At 37.3% G+C, this 21,978-nt stretch overlaps 1 protein-coding gene across 3 annotated transcripts in view; it reads right to left on the bottom strand.

The window, feature by feature from the left end:
- Positions 1-21,978, bottom strand: part of LOC127449341 (polyhomeotic-like protein 2) — a 48,914-nt gene that overhangs the window by 17,192 nt on the left and 9,744 nt on the right. The window contains exons 2-8 of one of the 3 annotated variants that reach the window (XM_051712703.1): positions 19,811-19,993; positions 9,450-9,732; positions 4,762-4,920; positions 4,454-4,531; positions 4,039-4,200; positions 2,485-2,634; positions 1,541-1,796 (exon numbers count right to left, since the gene is read on the bottom strand). In XM_051712703.1, coding sequence (XP_051568663.1) covers positions 1,541-1,796; positions 2,485-2,634; positions 4,039-4,200; positions 4,454-4,531; positions 4,762-4,920; positions 9,450-9,671 — 1,027 coding nt within the window. In that variant the 5' untranslated portion in view covers positions 9,672-9,732; positions 19,811-19,993. Of the gene's footprint in view, positions 1-1,540; positions 1,797-2,484; positions 2,635-4,038; positions 4,201-4,453; positions 4,532-4,761; positions 4,921-9,449; positions 9,733-13,748; positions 13,814-19,810; positions 19,994-21,978 lie in introns of those variants that run through there. The other 2 variants (XM_051712701.1, XM_051712702.1) reach the window with 2 other exon arrangements.

Raw genomic sequence — 21,978 nt, 5'->3', positions numbered from 1 at the left:
GTATCTAGCTTTTTTTTTCTTTTTTTTTAAAGGGACAGTAAATTATGTTTGTTCCAAACCCATATGACTTTCTTTCTTCCGTGGAACACAATAGGAGATGTTAGAAGGAATGTTAAGGCCTCGACACACTCATGGTGAGGTGCTTCTTCGTTCAGAGCCAAAATGAAATTCGAAAAGGCTGAGCAACGACATATTGTTTGCCGAATATTCAGACACTGGCCACACCTTTGTGGGAGATGTTTAGAGGTAGATTTAAATATAAGGATGCTCAAAACTACATGACATTAAAATTTGTAATCGATGACTTCATGCCTCATTCTATGAGTAGAATTCACACAAGATCAGTAAAAGAAGCTGTTTTAACCACTCAATGATTGTTTAAAGTAATATATATGGAGGAGATGATGTGTAATTTGTCATGTTTAACTTTTGCATTCATGGAGCTAATGCACAAACACGCTATATGCGGCCATAATATGCGCCGATTACACTCTGTTATTGTAATTTATGATGACACTGTTACTACTGCAAAAATGGGTGTTTAAAACAGGGTTTATGGGTTGAATACAGATAAAGAATGATGATAGGCATATCTCACTTTGGCCAGATGTGTGAATGGCTTTTTTGACTGCAGACGGCACATGAGTGAAGCAGCATAAAACAAAAGTGTAAATGGGCAATTAAGAATATTTGAGTAGATTTGATTCATTTTGTAGACTAATTAAACAAAAAAAATTGCATGACATGTTCTTGGAAAAATTTTTTATGCAAATGATCGTATAGATGTAAGTTTGCAGCAGCTCACAAATAACTCTACACGCCGTTGTGTTCATGTTGACTGATCTTAACTGCTCCAGGTCAATGCTTAAGCTCCAGGTCACACTTACCGATGACGTGGACCAGGGGTGTAGATACCCCCACCCCCAATAATCAAAACAAGCAAGTACAACTCCCCATTATTTATACCATGATCAATGGATATATGTAAATACTTCATGCTGCACCCGCCCACTCCCCGCTCAATGGCAGTAAGAAGGTGTTTAGTAGCCTGTAAGAAGTTTTTCTGAAGTTTATACTGTTCATGCCACCAAAACAAACTCAAAAACACCTAGTTTTGGCCAGATTTTGTTCTAAATGACGTCACACCCGTTCGTTCTTTGGTTTCATATGAAGTGTGCAGGGGCCTTTAGCCTCAGTCACCATTCACTGATTGTCTGGAAAAAAACATGCAATGAAAGTGAATGATGACTGAGGCTAAAATCTGGAAGGAAATAAGAAAGTCATATAGGTTCGGAATGACATGAGGGTGAGAAAATTATGAAAAAAAATTCATTTTTAGGTAAAATATCCCAGTAAGTAATGCCAAACATGGCTCAGAAAAGTAAAGTTATTGTGAGAAACAGTCTAGCATCATTTGTTTGCAGATGCCACTTGTTTTGATATTTTGCTATCGAATGTTATGACATTCTTACATTTGTAAGTGTGGCTTAAGTGTCCAAATACTGTTTGGGACCACCGTATAGGCTGGGAGTGAGTTTACCTGGTGCGATTAAAGGATGGGAATTTCGACTCATGTTTACTGCTTTCATCTCTGTTGCTCCTTCACTCTCTCCTTTCTTCACGCCATCAGAGGAAGCAGCGTTCAAATTCCCTTTCCCGGCACCGGTGCTGGGCGTCTTTATGAGCGGGGTGGGCTGAATGGAGAAGGGGGTCTGTTTTAAACTCAGTGCTTGGAGGCCTGAGGACTGAGAGGAGGAAGACACCCCCTGCTGGGAGCGCAGGGCAAGGTTCTGCACCTGTGAAAGACAAGTGTCTGTAAACATTTAAAGGGTTAGTTCACTCACAGATGACAATTCTGACATCATTTACTCATCCTAATGTTGTTCCAAACCCATATGACTTTCTCTCTGAAGTGGAACTCAAAAGGAGATATAAGAGTAAATGTAAGCCTCAGTCACCATTCACTTTCATTTCATCTTTTTTTTCCATAAAATTACAGTGAATGGTGACTAAGGCTGTCATTCTTCCTAAACTTTCATTTCCTTTTTATGTTCCATGAATGACAGAAGGTCAAAAGGCATTGGAGCATCATTAGGGTGAATAAATGAATAGACAGAATTTGTATTTTTTGGTGAACTGCTCCTTTTAATTTTAATATTTGAAATGTGACATGGTTCCCTAGCCCAAAATATTAAAGGAATATGTACAGGATTCCTATTGGAATATCTATCATATTTTGAAAACAACCATAAAGGTTCCTCTAGGAATCATATAAGATATTTTTGGGATTAAAAATAAATAAATTGTAATGCCACATCCACACTAATATGTTGTAGTTTGATTTTGTTATGTTTACACCTCTCACCCACACTGGAGCAGCATTTTCCTCCACTGAAAACTGAGTATTTCGAAAACATTCTCCATTACCGTATGCTTTGGAAAACAATGATGTTTGGTTGTATATAAGTATGTGTATATGTGTACCTGTGCTGAGGCAGACTGAGTGTTATTGGTTGCATTAGTGTCAGACTGTAGAGCCGTTACTGTTGCTGTTGGGGCGAGAATCAGCTGGGGCGACAGAGGGACGGCTCGACCCAGACTCCTCGCTACATGCACAAGATTACTCTGCTGAGCCTAAAACAATCACACAAATAAAACACATAAACATAAAGCTATTCATCAATGCCAAATCCTTTAAGAAACTCTCTATCATACACTACTTTCACTAGCAATGCATTTTCACTAGTATGAGAATGTTGATCTAGAATCTCTGCTGGAAAATCAAGTTAAAACCCTGAAAAGATAAAGGACATAAGGAAACCCCAGAAACTGTATTTATTGCTATTTTCACATTAACAGATTAGGGCCCAAATAACATATTTTTATTGTTGCCAGAGTATTTATTTAAAGATCATGACCTCAGTATTTTCAGGGAACCTCTTTAAAACAAACAAACAAACAAACAAACAAACAAACAAACAAAGGCAAAAACAGGTTGTACATTGTTTCTGGCTAGTCCAAGCCATTTTAGGTGGTTGACCAGTTGGGTCTGAGGTCAGTCTGTTAGACCATCTTGGTCATCCCAGTTAGAGTTGGTAGAGTGACCTAGTTGAACTGTGCAAAGTTTAAAGACACAGCTTGAACTGGTTGACCATCTTGACTACCTGAAGCTTTATTCAGCAATAAAGACATTTTCTAAAGACCCTTTTTACAGACTTGTTTTGACACATTTCCGCCTTAAAGGAGAAGTTCACCCAAAAGTGATAATTCTCTCATCATTTACTCACACTTATGTTGTCTCAAACTCGAATGACTTTCTTTCTTCCGCAGAACACAAACGAAGATATTTTAATGGAGATATGATGTCTCTTCGCCCATACAATGCAAGTGAATGGTGACCAAACTTTCAAGCTCCAAAAACCACATAAAGGCAGTGTTTAAGTAATCAATAAGACTCCAGTGGTTTAATCCATGTCTTCTGTAGCGACCTAATCGGTTGTGGGCGAGAACAGAACAAAATATAACTCCTTTTTTGGATCACTTCTGAAGACATGGATTAAACCACCGGAGTCTTTTGGATAACTTTTATGCTGCTTTTATGTGCTTTTTGTAGCTTGAAAGTTTGGTCAACATTTACATGCCTTTTATGGACAAACAGACATCATATCAGACATTTTCATTAAAATATCATTTTTTTCGTTCCACAGAAAAAAGAAAGTCATGTCGAGTTTGAGATGGCATAAGGGTGAATAAAAGATGTGAGAATTATAATTTTAGGTGAACTTTTCCTTAAATTTATTAGGGTAAATCTTTTCCACAATTTGTCAGTTTTTCAGTAAAGTCTCTTTCTCTCTTCTGACTGCCGTATTCCATCTTTTTCACCTCTTTTGGTAAGCAGTGGAAATGTAACAGTAGATCTTTTCTTTGTAGTTGGAACAAATGGGAACACAAAAATAATTGTAAAAAGGATCCAATGCAGATATAAATCAGTTTCACAAGCATAGACAATTGTGTTTGTGGGTCTGCAGGGACACTCACCATCTGTGCCCGCAGGTACATCTGAGCTTGGCTAGCAGTCAGGGTGGAGCTGGAGGCGTTGCCTAGAAACACAGCTTGCTGGGAGATTCCAGAGGGGGTGGAGTTTACACTCTGAGCACGACTGATCAACTGAGCAGCAGCAGGGGAGGTGGTTAAATTAATCTGTGGGAATAAGAAAAAGATGGGTGTGACACTTAGAAGCCTCAGTGGCCTGAATGTGATGTCACATGTAAAAACAAAATATCACAACATAAGACATTGACTAACAGTTATTATGTGCCTATTGCAAAAGTTCTATTCATGGCCGGATCTAAGGGGAGGGAGGGGGGGATAGGGAGGCAAAGCTCTTTCTCCTATTCTGCATTTATATTTATCGTCTATCCCGGATCATTTTCATTAAAAAAAAAGAGCTTACTGTGGTTTGTGATGCCCCACCCTGAGTAGATGAGGTCCCATTCTGGTTTGAACTTTGCCTACTGGCTGCCAAACTGGCCTAAGAGGGAGAAAACATGACAGACAAAGCAAAGTTGTAAAAAATTCATCCACTTTAGTATATAGTGTGTTTGGGTGCAGTTAGTATGTTTATCCCTGCTGAAGTGGAAAGCTTAGACCAATTTGGACCAGCATACATCCTGAGATTAGATGTTTTTAACAGGTCATTTTCGATGGGCTTAGCTGTTTCAGCAGGGATGTGTGTGAAGTACAGTATGCATACTAAACCACCTGCTGCACTGCTGCTAGACTCTGGAGTTGTGCTGTGCTCAGGTGCTGCTGCTGCAGGGCTGCCGTTTGCAGCATCAGATGCTGCTGTTGAGCTGCATACATCTGCTGCAGGTACTGCGCCGCTGTGCTGGGCTGCCTGTGAAGGGCCTGCTGGATCACCTGCCATTCAAACACATATGAAAGATATACAGAAATTGCTTTAATGTCTCGATTATTTCTCCTAGGCAGCATGTGATTAAAAGGAGAGGAAATTGAAACTTTTGCTTAAGCTTCTCAGATTTTTCTCCCCATGAGAATTAGACTCTAGTAATCTCACATGGGTCTCCTCTGGAGTTATAGAATAGATTTCAAAGAAGTCCCAAACTGCACGTTCAATACTCTGAGCATTTGTCTCCTCCTTGTGGTCTTGAATGAGAAGCAGTTTACATCACATTCTTCTGTTGATTTTCACTTCCTGTTTCCTGTTTCGTCTTGATGTCAAATATTATTTAGGAACATTAATAGATCGATATTATGTTTCTACAGGCTCAATATTATATGCACACTGATGCATGATGACATATTCCCAATGAAAAATGTTTTCGTAACTTTTTACACAAGCAATTAAGCGTCGATTTTTGGATAACACTTTACAATAAGCTTACATTCGTTAACATTAGTTAATGCATTCAATATAATGAATTAATAATTATTAATATATATTTTTTTACAGCATTTACTGGTCTTTGTCAGTGTTAGTTTACAAAAATACAATTGTTCATTGTTAGTTTATGCTAGTTCATAGTGCATTGCCTGATGTTAACATATACAACTTTTGATTTAAAAAATCTACTAGTATATGTTGAAATCAACATTAACCAAGATTAATAAAAGCTGCAGGTATGGTTTATTGTATGTTCATGTTGACTAATGTAGGCCTAGTTAAGTAATGTTAACAAATGGAACCTTACTGAAAAGTGTTACCGATATTTGCATAGGATAATAATTTTTTTTTTTTTTTTTGGCATTTTATTAATTTTATGACCACCAAATAAATCACAAATAAGACTTGGTTAAAAGTACAATGTTGGTCTGATGTTAGATTTTACTCTAACATTCAAAACCTGTACACAAAATCAGATTTTGTATTTCCATTCTTTAAAACTACTGTTCGATAACAATCATTGCAAGCCATGTTAACATAAAATAAATTCAACACATACCAATGATGAGCTTAAAAGCTGTTATGAAATATTAACCATGAGCTAACATCTGAGAACAGCATAACAAAAGGCATTTGGACCAAAATCAAAACATGATACCTCCACAAACAGGCTATCACAGCTCAAAAGCAGACCATCAAAGCCATTCAAACAGCACTTTCAGCATATAATCGATGTATAGAGCAGCACATTTCTCTGCAATAACATCTCTGTCCAGCAATTCTTGTCTGCTTCCGTTTGTCTCACCCTTTATGTCCTCGGTGAACTGCCCACAACCGCACAGTTGCTAGGCAACATGCATCCTAACCCATGGTTTTGTCCTGAGTAATATATAGCATGAACTGAATGCTCCCTGTTTAACCCTTGTACGACCTTAGGGACATTTTTGTCTTTTTCATTTGTGTTTATCGATCAGTTTGGCTGTTAATGCCAACGGCTTAAATTTAGCCAAAGGTGTGTATTTTGGGGGGAATTTTGATATTTCAACCTCAGTTCCTATAATACATCTATAATACACTGTGTACACAAAATAGTTACACTCAGGACCTTAAGGACAAAAATGTCCCCATTAAAACTGCAATATTTGATCCCAGTGCCATTAAAGCATAAAATCATGAATTCTATGATATAATGCTTTCAGGACTGATGTTGGTGCCTTGGCTTCAAAATTTTTTTTTTTTTTTATATTTGCCAGCCTATGGAGCAAATACATACTTTTTTCCTATTTTCTGTTTGCTGTATTATAGAGCAGTGCAGGCCAATCGAATAAATGTTGCGTGTGGGTGTGTTGGTATGGATGTTAGAGTGTGTTTTGTATGTGTGTATTGAGAAATTTGTGTGTATGTGTGTGTGTGTGTGTAAAAAACAACAGTGGCATTATGTAAAAAACTGTCATTTAAAGGATTAAAATCCTGAAAATGAATGAATATTTTGCAGTTATGATCAGGACTGATGTTGGTTAAAAAATCTAAGTCAGTGAAAGTGGAAAATAATATGAATATATAATATTTTTATGGCAGTTTTTTGACGTGGACATTTTTGTCCTCTAAGGTCCTGAGTGTTTTTTGTTTTTTTATCTGACTACACAAAAAATAATAATGCATCAAAGTCAGTGTTGTTGCTAATCATTGACATATCCCAGACTGTGATAATCAGAAAAAAAAAAAAAAATGTAAAAATAAAAAAAAAATTCCCCTTAGCATTTTGTATATGGAAAATAATTCATTTTTTGTGTTTTTTCCCCCATTAAAAACAACAGTGGCATTATATAAATAAACTGGCATTTAAATGGTTAAAATCCTGAAAACTAATGAATATTTGGTAGTTATGATCAGGACTGATGTTGGTTAAAACAATTAACTAATTGAAAGTGGAAAATAATATTAATATATAATATTATTATGGCAGTTTGTTGACGTGGACATTTTTGTCCTCTAAGGATCTCTGAGTAAATTTTTTTTATTGATGCACAAGGGTTAAAACAGTAATACTGATTGTGTCTGATCATATTCTTACTATGTTTTGTGTTATAGGGAACAAGTCCTAATGTCCTTAGTGAAAAAATCCCAAAGGATTCCTATTGGAATTTGTAATAATTTGGCCCTAATTCTAAAGGATCCTAATAGAAATTTGGGTCTTACTTTATATTAGGTGTCTTTAACTAATATGTACTTAAGCTTTTGAGACAATGTAATTATTATGTACATACGTGTTGTTGCATTGTACTTACCTTTAAATTACCGCCATTAAATACATTTGTTGTTACACTGTTAACCTTACCTCTAACCCTAAACCTAACCCAACCCTTACCCTAACCCCTAACCCTGACCCCACTCCTACTCCTTAAAGCTACCCGTACCTCAACTTCAGTAGCAGCAAATGTAAATTTGTGAGAATTTTGCAGAACAACATGTAGTTACAGAGTAAATGCATTGAATTGTATGTATGTATTCAATGTTGCATAGTAGTTAAAGACACTTAATACAGGGCTGCCAATGCGTGAGAGTCATGCAACTGATACTGTTCTCACGCTCTCACGCCACATGTCCCTTTTCTCATGCAGTGATAATGTTGCGGAGCAAAGAGGACACTGACAGCGCACGGACAGACAAGACAGAGCAGGCAGTACCGTGCAGCAGTGAGTTATTCAGACCAATCAGGGGGAAAGAATTCTTTAGATTCTTTAAAGGAATTTAAAGAAAATATTTCATGATCTTTACATTCACAACAAACAAATGATCCACTGAAAAAGACAGCAGAGACCTGTCTATGAAGCTTAGAAATCTTCAGTTTTTCCTCTCTAACTGCAGTTCCTTAATATACCAGCAGATGTCAGCACAGACTCTAATAATTAAACATTTAAAGGGATAGTTCACCCAAAAATGAAAATTCTCTCATCATTTACCCTCATGCCATCCCAGATGTGTATGACTTTCTTTCTTCTGCTGAACTCATACGAAGATTTTAGAAAAATATCTCAGCTCTGTTGGTCCATTCAATGCAAGTGAATGGTCCGCCAGAACTTTAAAGCTCCAAAAAGCTCCAAAAAGCTCCAAAAAGCACAGAAAGTAATCCATTCGACTCCAGTGTTTTAATCCATGTCTTCAGAAGCGATATGATCAGTGTGGGTGAGAAACAGATCAATATTCAAGTCCTTTTTTACTATAAATCTCCACTTCACTTGCCCATTCTTCTTCCTTTGTTTTTGGTGATTTGCATTCTTCGTGCATATCGCCACCTACTGGGCAGGGAGGAGAATTTATAGTAAAAAAAAAAAAAAGCCACCGGAGTCGTATGGATTACTTTTATGTTGCCTTTATGTGCTTTTTGGAGCTTTAAAGTTCTGGCCACCATGCACTTGCATTGAATGGACCAAGAGAGCTGAGATATTCTATAAAATCTGTGCTTAGCAGAATAAAGTCATTCACATCTGGGATGAGATAAGGGTGAGTAAATGATGAGAGAATTTTCATTTTTGGGTGAACTATTGCTTTAAAACTGCCATGTGGTGCAATGTAGTGTTTATATACTGCGGTTTGACAATTAAAAAGGTAGTGCTCATAAATATAAACATTAAAACAATTTTAATCCCTATGCTTTTAATAATTCAGTTGTTTATAGCATATAGACAACTTAAGATAAATATAAGAACATTTAAATGTGCACTATGTATTTTTTTCCACTTTTTGTCCACAAAGTTTAACACATATTGAAATGAATAGTTCTTTAGCCAGCTATGTTTTTCTGGTCTAGAAAAAGCTGTTTATTTCTACATTCTACAAATTTGATCAATGAAATTTGTAACCAAAAACTTGCTTTTGTGTGATGCTACATCCACGCCAGTAAGCATCACTATAAAGCCCACGATCACTGTGGTTTCCGCCAGAGAAACATAAAAAAGCGGGAAGAAAAAACATCCTGTAAGAATGTTTTCTTTCATAGCTCTTTTAAAAGTTCATGTTTAGTGGTCATGTGTGGGATCCGCACCTGAACAGTCTGTCGGTCAGGTATGCCGCTGTACACTGATATCTGTGGAACGGCTTGTCTTCCACTGCTCGTACTGCTCGTACTGCTCGTGCTGGTGGAGCTGGCAGTGCTGGCAGTGGAGGCATTGGTGCTGCCTATGGAGTTTGTGGTGGTGGTACCTGTGCCAGTAATGCTGCTGCTGCTACTGGCACTGGAGACAGGTGTGTTCTGCTCACTCTCCATTGTGCCTCCCCGATGCCTGATCTTTGAACCTCGACCACCCCGCTGCCACACTCGACGCAAGCTGAGAGAGAGAGAGAGAGAGAGAGAGAGAATAAGAATTTTAAATGGCCTGTTACCTTCCCTTAAAAAATCTGCTGTGGAGGTAGCATGGTACAATGATGGTATCAAATGGTAATACCATGGTACATTGATATGTAACATGGTACTGAATGATTACCATATTAATTCACCATGGTATTAACAAGGAACCTTGAAGTATACAATTCCACAACCATGGTGCATGCCTTAAAATACATGGCATTACAGTGGTACCATGTCAAAAAACAAAACAAAACAAAAAACATGGTAGTACCACCTTTTGACGTAATACTATGGTATTCTTTTAAATATTATGTAAATACAATGGTACATTAAAATGTTAATCATTGTGTGACACAGTATATGTTAAAAGTACCATGGTATTATCATATGATTCCATCACTGTACCATGGTACCAACACTGTACTTTTTCTGATAGGCTAGACAGCAGAAGAGCAAAAGACAAGTGTATTGAAGAAAAGTTTTAAGCTGATGGCCTGTGGTATTAACACCATTTTATACATACATGGACCATGGTTGAAAAATTACATCATAATTGTATTACAGTTCCTCCCAAGATCATGTAGACTGAATCTGAGTGTTACAATTAAGTTAGTTAACACAAAAGAAAAAACTATGGAAGATGGATAAGACCTAGGGTTTTTAAACTGTTTGATGCCAAGGACCCTCATATATGATGATCCTTTTGCAAGGGATCCCATATAAGAAATATAGTAAGTGTGATACTATAAAGACACATGTCGCTTGCCAAATTAAACAATTGGCTTTTAAATGGTCATTGTATTAATGCCAAAAGAGATTCTTAAAATGTAATATGGAATATATTTTCTTAATTACTTTATTTCAAGTTAACAGAGTGTCTTTTTTTTCTACACACTACTATAGTAATTTTAGATGTGTAAACCTGATTTGTATAGCACATAAAAGCAGCTTTACAAAATATAGTAACTTACAATCCTTCAGAAATCAATTTTTTTTCATAATATATAGAACTACAGTATATGCAGATTTGTTTTTATTTCTTACTGTGGCTGTCAGCAGAATACAATTAGAATAAAACATCTCATGATTTCAGAGTGAAACGGTAATAATGTAAAATAATGTGAACAATTTTTACACTTTACACACATTTTTTTCTCTGAAATTTTTTCTTGGGCCCCCCAGCACACCCTTGTGGCTCTTTGGAAGTCCCCGGACCCCACTTTGAAAACCACTGGATTAGAGAGTGAAGCTGTTTACATGCAAACCAATATGCTGATAAATCCCCAAAACAAGTGTCTTTTTAAAATCAGACAATGCAAATAAATAAATAAATAAAAACGTGTTTACATGAGATTTGAAATCATCAGATAACTGTTTGTTTTTGACGCCAATACATAAACACTTGCTCACATTGGATGAGCCTGTCAGGATGCCGGTAAAGGTGTTTACATGCAATGCAAATTCGGAGTAATGGGCAAAAATCTACCCATGTCGATTGGTTTATGCTTAAACTTTATCAAATTAACTATGGACTATGGTTCCACTAAGTTTGACAACCAAAAAATGTCAAGATAGGATTGCCTTATAATTCAAAACCTAACAAACATCTTTCTGTAAATGAATGCCATGATTCATATTTTCTTATCTAATGCAATGACATTTATACTTTTTGGAGCCAATGCTTTTCCGTAGGAATTGAGTTAAATGTAACTGTAGACGTAATGTATCAGCAGAGAATCATATTTATTTCTGTTATCCCATCATGCTAACATTAAACCATGTAATTATAGCTAATAAATGGAAAATAGATGGCTATCCATCTAAACATGATCACTTGAGTCGCCATTGGGAGGCCCAACTATGCTGTTGTTAAAATATCTTCTCTCCTTCCCACTTCCTATTTCATTCTCTCTCTTTTGGGGTTTGCTATTCAGGGGAAAAAGTGGTAATGGGATTAAGATGGGACAGAATGGGGTGTGGGGTGGGGTGGGGGGTCTAAAGGGAAGTGTGGCATGATTTCAATTATACTCATTTAATTACTCGCACACGTGGTTGAGAGCCACTAACCCCACACACACATCACCCCCTCCTCGGCAACCCCGATTTGCCTCCTCTTTACCCTCAACAAACCATTATGGCTGCCCACCCACCCCCCCCCCCCACCCCCCACTCTTCTCTCTTTACCCCCTTTGTAGATCTGTTATTATGCCAAGAGATGGTGTAATATCCTTGATCCCTCCCCCAAAAGCCATTTCCTGTGCTACAGAGAACTAATGGAGTTTGGGCATTGTAATTAGATAATCTAAATATAAGTCCTGAGCCTCATTAATATGCATTAATGGATGGACCATAGGGACATCTATGTGAGAACATCGTAACACAGTTAGAATAGTATTAAATGTTGTATAAAAGCAGAAAAAGGCTTGCTTTTCCATAAGTTTATTTGGGGATATTTAAAGTGTTTGGTACATTTGTTAAGTCTGTGTTTGTAATGAAACAGTATAGTGTATTGCATACTACATACTGCACAGTATACAATGTATGCTGCCTACTTTAAAAAAAGAAATAGTATGTGAAGCAGTATATGCAGGATGTAATGAGAAATGTTTCAAACAGTAGTATGCTACATTGAGCACGTTTACATGCGTTTTCTTGCATTGTTATATTTTTTGTAAGTCGATGTTTTGGTAGCTATCAGCATATGCATGTAAATGCGCTCATTGTTGTCATATGACCTCATTACATTGAATGTTTAATTCAGCATGTCTTCCAGTTATCAACTTGAAAATAAAAATATGTATTATGCAAATGTAATCAAATTTTGTGCAACAAAATATTAACTTTTGGCAGTACGATTAAATAATTAGGTAAAGAGATTTTCTAAAAATTGCAGTTGATATTGTGGCTGGTTTGTAACATTGGAAACTGAAGTTCAAGTGTGCTTCATTTGTATACTGCACATTTTGGCAAATATATAGTAGGTCATCTGAGTATTAAAAATATACATAACATTTGCATACTGTTCAAAGAATGCATGCTACATACTTCAGACACAGTACGAGTAGTATGTTAGTATGCCATTCCAAACATATCTGTTACTGTTGTACATCTGAAATACTGCTAATAGACACACAACATACAGTATCTCAAAGCTTGCAAAGTCAGGACATACACACTATGTTTTTGTTCCCGTCACATATAAAGAACCAGTCTTTGACCAATTACAACCATCTCAAACGTTATCAACTGTGTTCCATAATAAAGAACAGAGCATGTTATGGCATAAATACATCATGAGGCACCATACATCCAGCATCAAAGCCAGAGTGGTTCATATTTAGCACTTGAGTGGGTCTGCTAATGAGAGGAAAGCTGTTATGTTGAATCCAAGGAACGGGACCCTCTGATCTTAACCAGCCATATGCAACCAGCCAATCAGATGTTCTCTACCACATGCAATTTAAAAACAATTCTATTAAAAGCACTGTCACCTTTAGTAATGCAAAAAATAAATCTATCAGTGTAATTCCAGATGCAAAACAAACTAAAGGGCCATGCCAAGAGAGACAGTTAGAGAAGGAAAGAGGTAAACATGGTACTAGTTTGAGTTATGATGGCGTAAAATAGAACCAGTACACATGGACAGGGATAGTTGATGTAAAAATGAAAATTCTGGAATCGTATACTTACCCTAATGTTGTTGCAAACCCGTATGACTTTCTTTCCTCTGTGGAATGCAAAAGGAGACATTAAGTAGAATGTTAGCCTCAGTCATCTTTCACTTTCATTGCATCTTTTTTCCAAACCATGACCGTGACTGGTGACCAAGGCTAACATTCAGCCTAACATTTCCATTTTTGCTTTAAAGAGGAAAGAAAGTCATACAGGTTTGCAACAAAACAAAGGTGAGTAAATGATGACAGAATTGTCATATTTGGGTGAACTCTGCCTTTAAGAAACATCCCGGTTATTTCCCAGACAAAGCCCAGCTCCTACCTTTTCTGAGGGGCCGTACGAGCTCCGGTCGGCCCTGTAGTGTGCCCCATCCCTCAGACCCCAAAGCTTCTTTGTCTAGTGTGTGTGTGTACCCAATCCTCCCTGATAACCGCTAGTATCCACCGTTCTTGTCGCCAAGCACAGACACTCTCTCTGTCTCTCCCTCTCTATCTCTCTCTCAACACACTCATGCAAGCCCCCCCAGTTCTGTGGTTTCCTAGCAACAGCCAACTGGGGGTGCCTTTTAGAGCCCCATTGCAGAGCTGCATGCTGATAGGACAATTGACTCTCCTCTAATGAGGGTGATGGTAATGATTTTTATCCCCCTCTATAAGCAGCACCAATCCCCCCTTCAGAATATTCACTGGTGATGGCTTGTATTGCCAAAACAGGAGGAAAAGACCTATGGAGAGCATACTAGATGGACATGTCAGTCTTTACATACTGTAGATGTTTAAATTATTTCAGAAATAAAAACTTAAATTATTATGTTCCATGGTCTCATTATAAGTCCTATAAGTTTGAACAAACCCCTAACCCCATGTATTAAACATATGCATGTAATTTGTCCTGCACTGTTTGTGCTACAGACATAAATTATACCTCAAATCATCTGGATTGTTGAGAAGGGGTGCGATTTTACTTTCCTAAGCAGTCTTACTTAAAATGTTTGCCTGGCGGATGATAAAATGGGTGAAAAAATTCCATAAACGTACATTGAAGGAGGATTCCGAGTCATATCTGGGGACAAGAATATCATAAAGACTTGGGAGTGGGCTCTTTTAACTTTGGAAAACCTACCATCCAAAATTCTGCACCAACCACCAAGCAGTAGACTAACAACCACCCAGAATACCCTAGAAACTGCATAGCAACACATGAATTACTCAGAATTCACAAGTACCACTTGCATTTTATTTTATTTACCATACTTCTTATAATTCTTCCACTGAAAATTTTGGTGCATACGATGATGACTTTTACCCAGTGGAAGATAAAATGGGCAATAAATAAATTCCATACACAGACAATGAAGGAGTTTGCCCATTTTATCGTCCACTGTGCAAAACTCGTAATTGTATGCCGAGCTATTTAATGACCAAAATATCATAGAGACTTGGAGTGGGCTCATTTGACTTGGACCAGTAAGCAACCACCCAGAAGACCCTAGAAACCACCTAGCAACCACCTAGAATACTCTGGAAACCACCAAGCAACCACCCACAACACTCTAGAAACCCCTGTGCAACTTCTTACAATGCACTCGAAACCATCCAGCAACAACTGCGAACATCCTAGAAACCACCTAGCAACCACTCCGAACAGCCTAGAAACCAACTAGCAACCATCCAGAACACTCTGAAAACCTCCTAGCAATCACCCACAATACTCAAGAAACCCCCTTGCAACCGCCTAGAACAGCATAGAAACCAACCAGAACACCATAGAAACCACCTTGCAACCACCCACAACACCCTAGAAACTACCTAGCAAACACTTACAACACCCTAGAAACCACCAAGCGACCATCCAGAACACTTTAGAATCCACCTACTAACCGCCCAGAACACCACAGAAACCACACACAAGACCCTAGAAACCACCTAAACAACTTAGAAACCACATAGCAACCCACCAGACACCCTAGAAACCACCTAGCAACCATTCACAACACCCTTGAAACCACCTTGCAACCACCTAGAACACTCAAGAAACCACCTAGCAACCACACAAAACACTCTAGAAGAAATCACCTAGCAACCACCCGCAACACCCTAAACCCCCTTGCAACCACCCATAACACCCTAGAAACCACCTAGCAACCACCCGAACGCCATAGAAACCACCTAACATCCACCCACAGCACCCTAGACACCATCAGGAACACATTAGAAACCATGGAGCAACCACCCACAGCACTCTAGAAACACCCTAGGAACCACCTTGCAACCACCCACAGCACCCTAGAAACGGCCTAGCAACCAGCTGAACACCCTAGAAACCACCTTGCAACCACCCAGAAAACCATAGAAACCACCCACAAGACCTTAGTAACCACCAAGCAACTACCCGACACCCTAGAAACCACCTAGCAACCACTCAAAACTCCCTAGAAACCACCTAGCAACAAGAAATCACCTAGCAACCACCAGCAACATCCTAGTAACCCCCTTGCAACCACCAACAACACCCTAGAAGCCACCTAGCAACCACCCAAATGCCATAGAAACCACCTAGCAACCACCCACAGCACCCTAGAAACCATCACGAACACCCTAGAAACCACTTAGCAACCACTCACAACACCCTAGAAACCACCTACAACAAGAAACCACCTAACAACCATCCTGAACACTCTAGGAACCACCTTGCAACCACCCACAGTACCCTAGAAACGGCCTAGCAACCAGCTGAACACCCTAGAAACCACCTAGCAACCACCCGGAAAACCATAGAAACCACCCACAAGACCCTAGTAACCACCAAGCAACCACCGGACACCCTAGAAATCACCTAGCAACCACTCAAAACTCCCTAGAAACCACCTAGCAACAAGAAATCTCCTAGCAACCACCAGCAACATCCTAGTAACCCCCTTGCAACCACCAACAACACCCTAGAAGCCACCTAGCAACCACCCAAATGCCATAGAAACCACCTAGCAACCACCCACAGCACCCTAGAAACCATCACGAACACCCTAGAAACCACCTAGCAACCACTCAGAACAGCCTAGAAGCCACCTAGCATCCACCCGAACACCCTAGAAACCACCTAGCAACCACCCACAACACCCTAAAAACCACCACGAACACCCTAGAAACCACCAAGCAACATTCCACAACACCATAGAAACAACCAAGCAGCCATCCAAAACACCCAAGCTGACTTTTGCATTGATGTACACCACTCACATTTTCAGAAAATGTAAGAATCTAGTTATTATTATTATTATTATTATTATTATTATTATTTTATTAAAGCCAATAGAAATGACTGAGGAGACAGAATGTGGTAAATTGAGAATCCACTGCAGTTCACAGTCTTGCTTGATTAAGTGTTGTGCGCTGACAAGGCACCCTCTTAATGATCAGTGATTAAAGCATCACTTAGCAAAGGGTAAATACCCCCAACTGTGTTGGCCATTACAATCGAACCATACCCTTATGAAAAATAGTCCACATGCAGCTAGTATGTTATTCCAATTAAAAAATAAGCACACATTACAGAAGGTAAGAATAGCATTTAGGGAACTGCTTAAAATATAGTTCATCTAAAAACTCTCTGTCATTATTTACTCAAACTCATATTGTTCCAAACCCATTTGACTTTCTTTTCTCCATGAAACATAAAAGGAGATGTTAGCGAGTATGTTAGCCTCTGTCACCTTTCACTTTCACTGCATCTTTTTTCCATTCAATGAAAGTGAATGTTGACTGAGGCTGTTATTCTATCAATCATCTCCTTTTAAGTTCCACAGAAGAAAGGAAGTCATATGGGTTCAAAACAGTGTGAGGGTGTTAATTAAATAAATGTAATTTTTGATTGAACTATCCCTTTGAACCAGGGCATCAATCCATAACAACACATTATTTGGTTAACTTCTAAAAGATCTTACTAAATTGAAAATAGAAATACAAGGGACACTCCAGACCTCAGAGGGGGAGAGGAGGACACCACTCACATAAAAGTAAATTGAGGCACTTATATGTGTAAAATCTGAGTTATTCTGAAATATATTCCTTCATCTGTATTTGCTCATATAATATATTGATTGCACCAGGCAGGCATGAACGTCATTGATTGCAATCTGCTTATTAGCATATAGATTAGCTTTTGATGGGGTAGAGTAAAGGTGGAACAGAATGAACAGAGTAGGTTAGAGAAGGAGTGATGAGGATGACTCAAGGAAGGGAAGGTGAAAATAGCATGAAGAGATGGAATGGATGGGAAGGATGGGTAGATTGACACTAAAAAGTCATCTGTATTTATATACAGTATATGTGTGTGTGTGTGTATATATATATATATATATATATATATATATATATATATATATATATATATGGTAGCAAGGTTTTAAGAAAATATATTGACTTTTATTATTATGTATGTACACATAAAATAGCTAATAACTCACATAACAAACCTTTTTCATTTACTCTTTCATTTATCACATTCCACCTTTACAATAATATAGCAGAAGTGTAATGAATGTAACATTGCCATTTGGGTACTTCTAGTCTAATTGTATCTGATTTGAGTAAGCTATAAATTCAGTTGACACAGGCAATGACTTCATATATTTTTCATCCATTGCTGAATGTGGTACATCCAATAAGAAGATAAAAAGAGTTGACCAAGAGGATGAAAAAAGAAAAACAGGTGTAAAATACTAGAAACAGGAATATGGATGTGGCCATATATAACAGAGAGGTTAATCAGAGATGACTGAAAGAGAGTATAAAGAGAGTGATGAGATTGGAAAAGGCATGGACAGTAGGAGGTTGAGGCAGTAAACCTGGCTGGGATGGGATGAGATGGGCAGGGATGGGGGTGCTGCTGTCTGTCTTGTCTGAGTCTGATCCATATTAGTTACTCATCCACTCAGCATGAAATGAGTGGGGGGCAGGGAAATGAGGCGGGGGTGGACTGCCACCAGGAGCGACAGAGGGGGCAGGAAGAGAGCATTGAGAGATTGAGGAATGTTGATTTCATGGTGTCTCTCACATCACAAAATTTGGACTCAATTAAAGCATTTAATCGACTGCTGTAAAGGTCCCATTAAACTCCTGTCTGTCAATGTTACATACCCTGTATGAAGGCTTTTGCTGTTGATGTTGTTATTAAGGTAACACTACTAACACAGTGGTGCTCTATGGAGGTTAACCCGTAGATACAATATCCCATCAATGTTGAGGTCCATTTGGACTTTTGTCCCATGAGTGCTTTTAATAGCCTGTGTTTTAGTTAGTGGTACCACTGACAATACCAGGGATACCCCAGTAAACTGTTAAAACAATAATGGAATAATTATTGTAATATTATGGTAAATATCATCACTGTATAATATTTTGTCAGGGTCTTTTTTCTGCCATAAATTGTGATGGCATTGCAATACATAAATAAATAATAAATAAATAAATAAACAAAATATGCCTTTAAATACATAGAAATAAAATACACTATATAAATAAACAAAATATGCATTTTAAAAAAATTAAATAATAAATGTGCACATTAAAGAATTTTACATGCTTCAAGTAAAATCAAGCATTAAAACATTATAATGTATAGAAGAAAAGGTTGATATCTTGTAGTTAGGAAAACTGACATAGAAAAATATATTTCTTAAATTGGAAAAATAAACAATGATTTATCTGCTTCTAATACCAGCCTAATCAGACCAATGCGGGGGGAAAAAACATTTAAAGTAGACAATACTGATATTATCAGAGATATTGCATGTCCTTAGCCTAACAACTCAAGCTGACAAACTGTCCTGTCCCAAATGTATTGTTCAAAAAAACCAGTGCTGACATCGATAAAACAATTTTAAAAAAAAGTCTAACTAAATACGGCATTCTAAAATTTTATATGCTTCAAGTGAAATCAGAGTTCTATAAATGGACGGCAGAAAAAGTGGATAACTAATTCTTTTGAAACCTGCTGGCAATGAAGAAGCATATAATCTAATATAGTTGATAATGCCATGATTTTACCTGCTTTTAACATCATTCTAATCACACCAACACCAATAATGACAATTAGAAACCAATAAAGTCACTGGCATTGTACCAATATGGACACAGGTATCATAAATCCCTTGAAGAAAAACAACAAAAAGTTGGAGCTAAAATCATATTTTCACACAGCTTAGTCTTCCAAAGAGACAAAAGTCTGCTGTTAAAAGCTGCAAAAATAAGAAAGAATGGCGTCCAATCCTAATAATTTACATGCATTTCAATTCTCTATGGCCTGAACAACAAATTAAAGGCATATAACACTTGCTGATTGGTTCTACTTGACTAATGGCAGCCCACGACAGTAGAAAATCTCACCTTTATTCCATCTCTCACTGCTTTTTTCCTCCTCCGAGACTCAGTTAATTGGTGTCCCCTTTGCACCCCATTCTGTGGCAGTAGAGCCGCTCCGGCCCCAGACAGACATTCCCAAGTGACTCAGTGTCCCTGAGCAGAGCCGCAGCATCAATGCAACCGAGATGGATTAACTCCCTGAGAAGGCTGTGAATATAGTACACTAATTATGACCACTAAGATAGGTTACTGAGGGGCTCCTCATACTTATTAATGGGAAGGAAGATATGAATGATATAATGAGCACCACTGGAACCCCAAACCAAAATAAAAATACAAAAAATTGTATGGACTTGCTTGTTAGGTGTAAATGGGTTCATTCTTTTGTATGGCTAAATTTTCACAATTTAATCTATTTGCAATGATTTACTATATTTAATCATCATTGTGAATATCATGATAATTTTAATACACTTTTGATTTGGCCATTAAGTTTCTTAACGAGTGTTAAGACAGATATGTTTTGATAGTGTCTTTGATTTTAACTTCAGAAACAAAAACAGTGTTAGTTCGATTTATTTCCGTGCAATCAGTTCAATATTGCTAATATATGAGGTCTATGAATTGTTATATTAGGGCATAAAAATGTAAATGATTAAAATCCTTCCCTGTGTTCATTTAGTAAAATAATGTGGGAAAACAAGCTGTATTATAACTTTATTATACAATTTATATAAATATATTATATATAATAAACATTTTATAATATAAATAATTATAATATAATATAATTTTAACTTTAACTTTAATATTACTGTTTATAGTTGCATTAAACATTAAAGGGATAGTTAACCCAAAAATGAAAATTCTCTCCATTTACTCACCCTCATTCCATCCCAGATGTATATGACTTTCTTTCTTCTTCAGAACACAAACAAAGATTTTTAGAAAAATATCTCAGCTCTGTAGGTCCATACAATGCAAGTGAATGGTGATCAGACCTTTGTAGCTCCAAAACTCACATAAAGGAAACACAGAAGTAATCCACACGACTCCAGTTGTTAAAAAAGGACTTAAATATTGATCTGTTTCTGACCCATACCTATTATATTGCTTCTGAAAATATGGATTTACAGTAAACACTGGAGTCATATGGATTACGTTTATGTTTTCTTTATGTATTCTTTGGAACTACAAAGGTCTGATCACCATTCACTTGCATTGTATGGACCTACAGAGCTGAGATATTTTTTTGTTTGTGTTCTGCTAAAGACCAAAAGTCATTCAATTCTGGGATGGCATGAGGGTGAGTAAATGATGAGAGAATTTTCATTTTTGGGTGAACTCACCCTTTAATCTCTGATTGAAAGAAAAAAAAAAAAAAAAAAAATTAAAGCAACTTCAGAGCAAAAACATATAAATATGGACATATAAAGACATGTATTGTCAAAAGGCTGAAAAATATTGAGATATCTTTTTTAGCTATAGCATATATTGCAAGCCCTAATGGCTAACATACTGTATGATTTATCTCTTGTTTTAAATGCATAGTTCAAATTAAACTGTGAAGTTGCTCTTGTAGATTAATCCAAAGACATTTCAGACATTCCACATCTGATGCTAATATTTGGAACTCTGAATACAAAGTGTCCTGCCAAAAAAATTACAGTAGTTGTGCTGACAAATTGAGATGGCACAGCTTTCCAAGCACATGTCCCTGTCAGTGACACAAAACCAGTGATTTGTGGAAAGTTTTTGAAAAATACAGTGTGTGCTCTTTGAGGATGAATCTTCTGTCAGAGTGTCAGAACGCTACAAAGCAGAACACCTCTCTGGCAAGAGTGGAGAATGTAAACATCAGGACAGGAAGACACTTCTGTCACTGAGATAGTTCTTTAAGAACATCATGTGGATGACAGTGAATCTGGGTGCATTTACAGTAACATTAAGTTACATTTAGACTAAAAAATTGTAGACTTCAACAATAAGGTTGAAAAAAAATAATGGTAGTTCAAATTTGTTCTTGACCAGGGCAAGTTGCCTTAAATTTCCACCAGTCTCCCCACAAAAAATGATTAAAAGATATTTGTAATTTTTAATATGTAATTGTTGTTTTAAAAAATTTATTAATCCCCACAGGGGAAATTTCTTGACAACATATTTTAATACTGTATGTGTCAAAAAGAAATTCA

Source organism: Myxocyprinus asiaticus, chromosome 12 (genome assembly GCF_019703515.2).
Source record: "Myxocyprinus asiaticus isolate MX2 ecotype Aquarium Trade chromosome 12, UBuf_Myxa_2, whole genome shotgun sequence".
Classification (NCBI taxonomy): domain Eukaryota; kingdom Metazoa; phylum Chordata; class Actinopteri; order Cypriniformes; family Catostomidae; genus Myxocyprinus; species Myxocyprinus asiaticus.
Note: the sequence above shows the minus strand (reverse complement) of the source record. Positions and strands in the feature narration are given on the sequence as shown.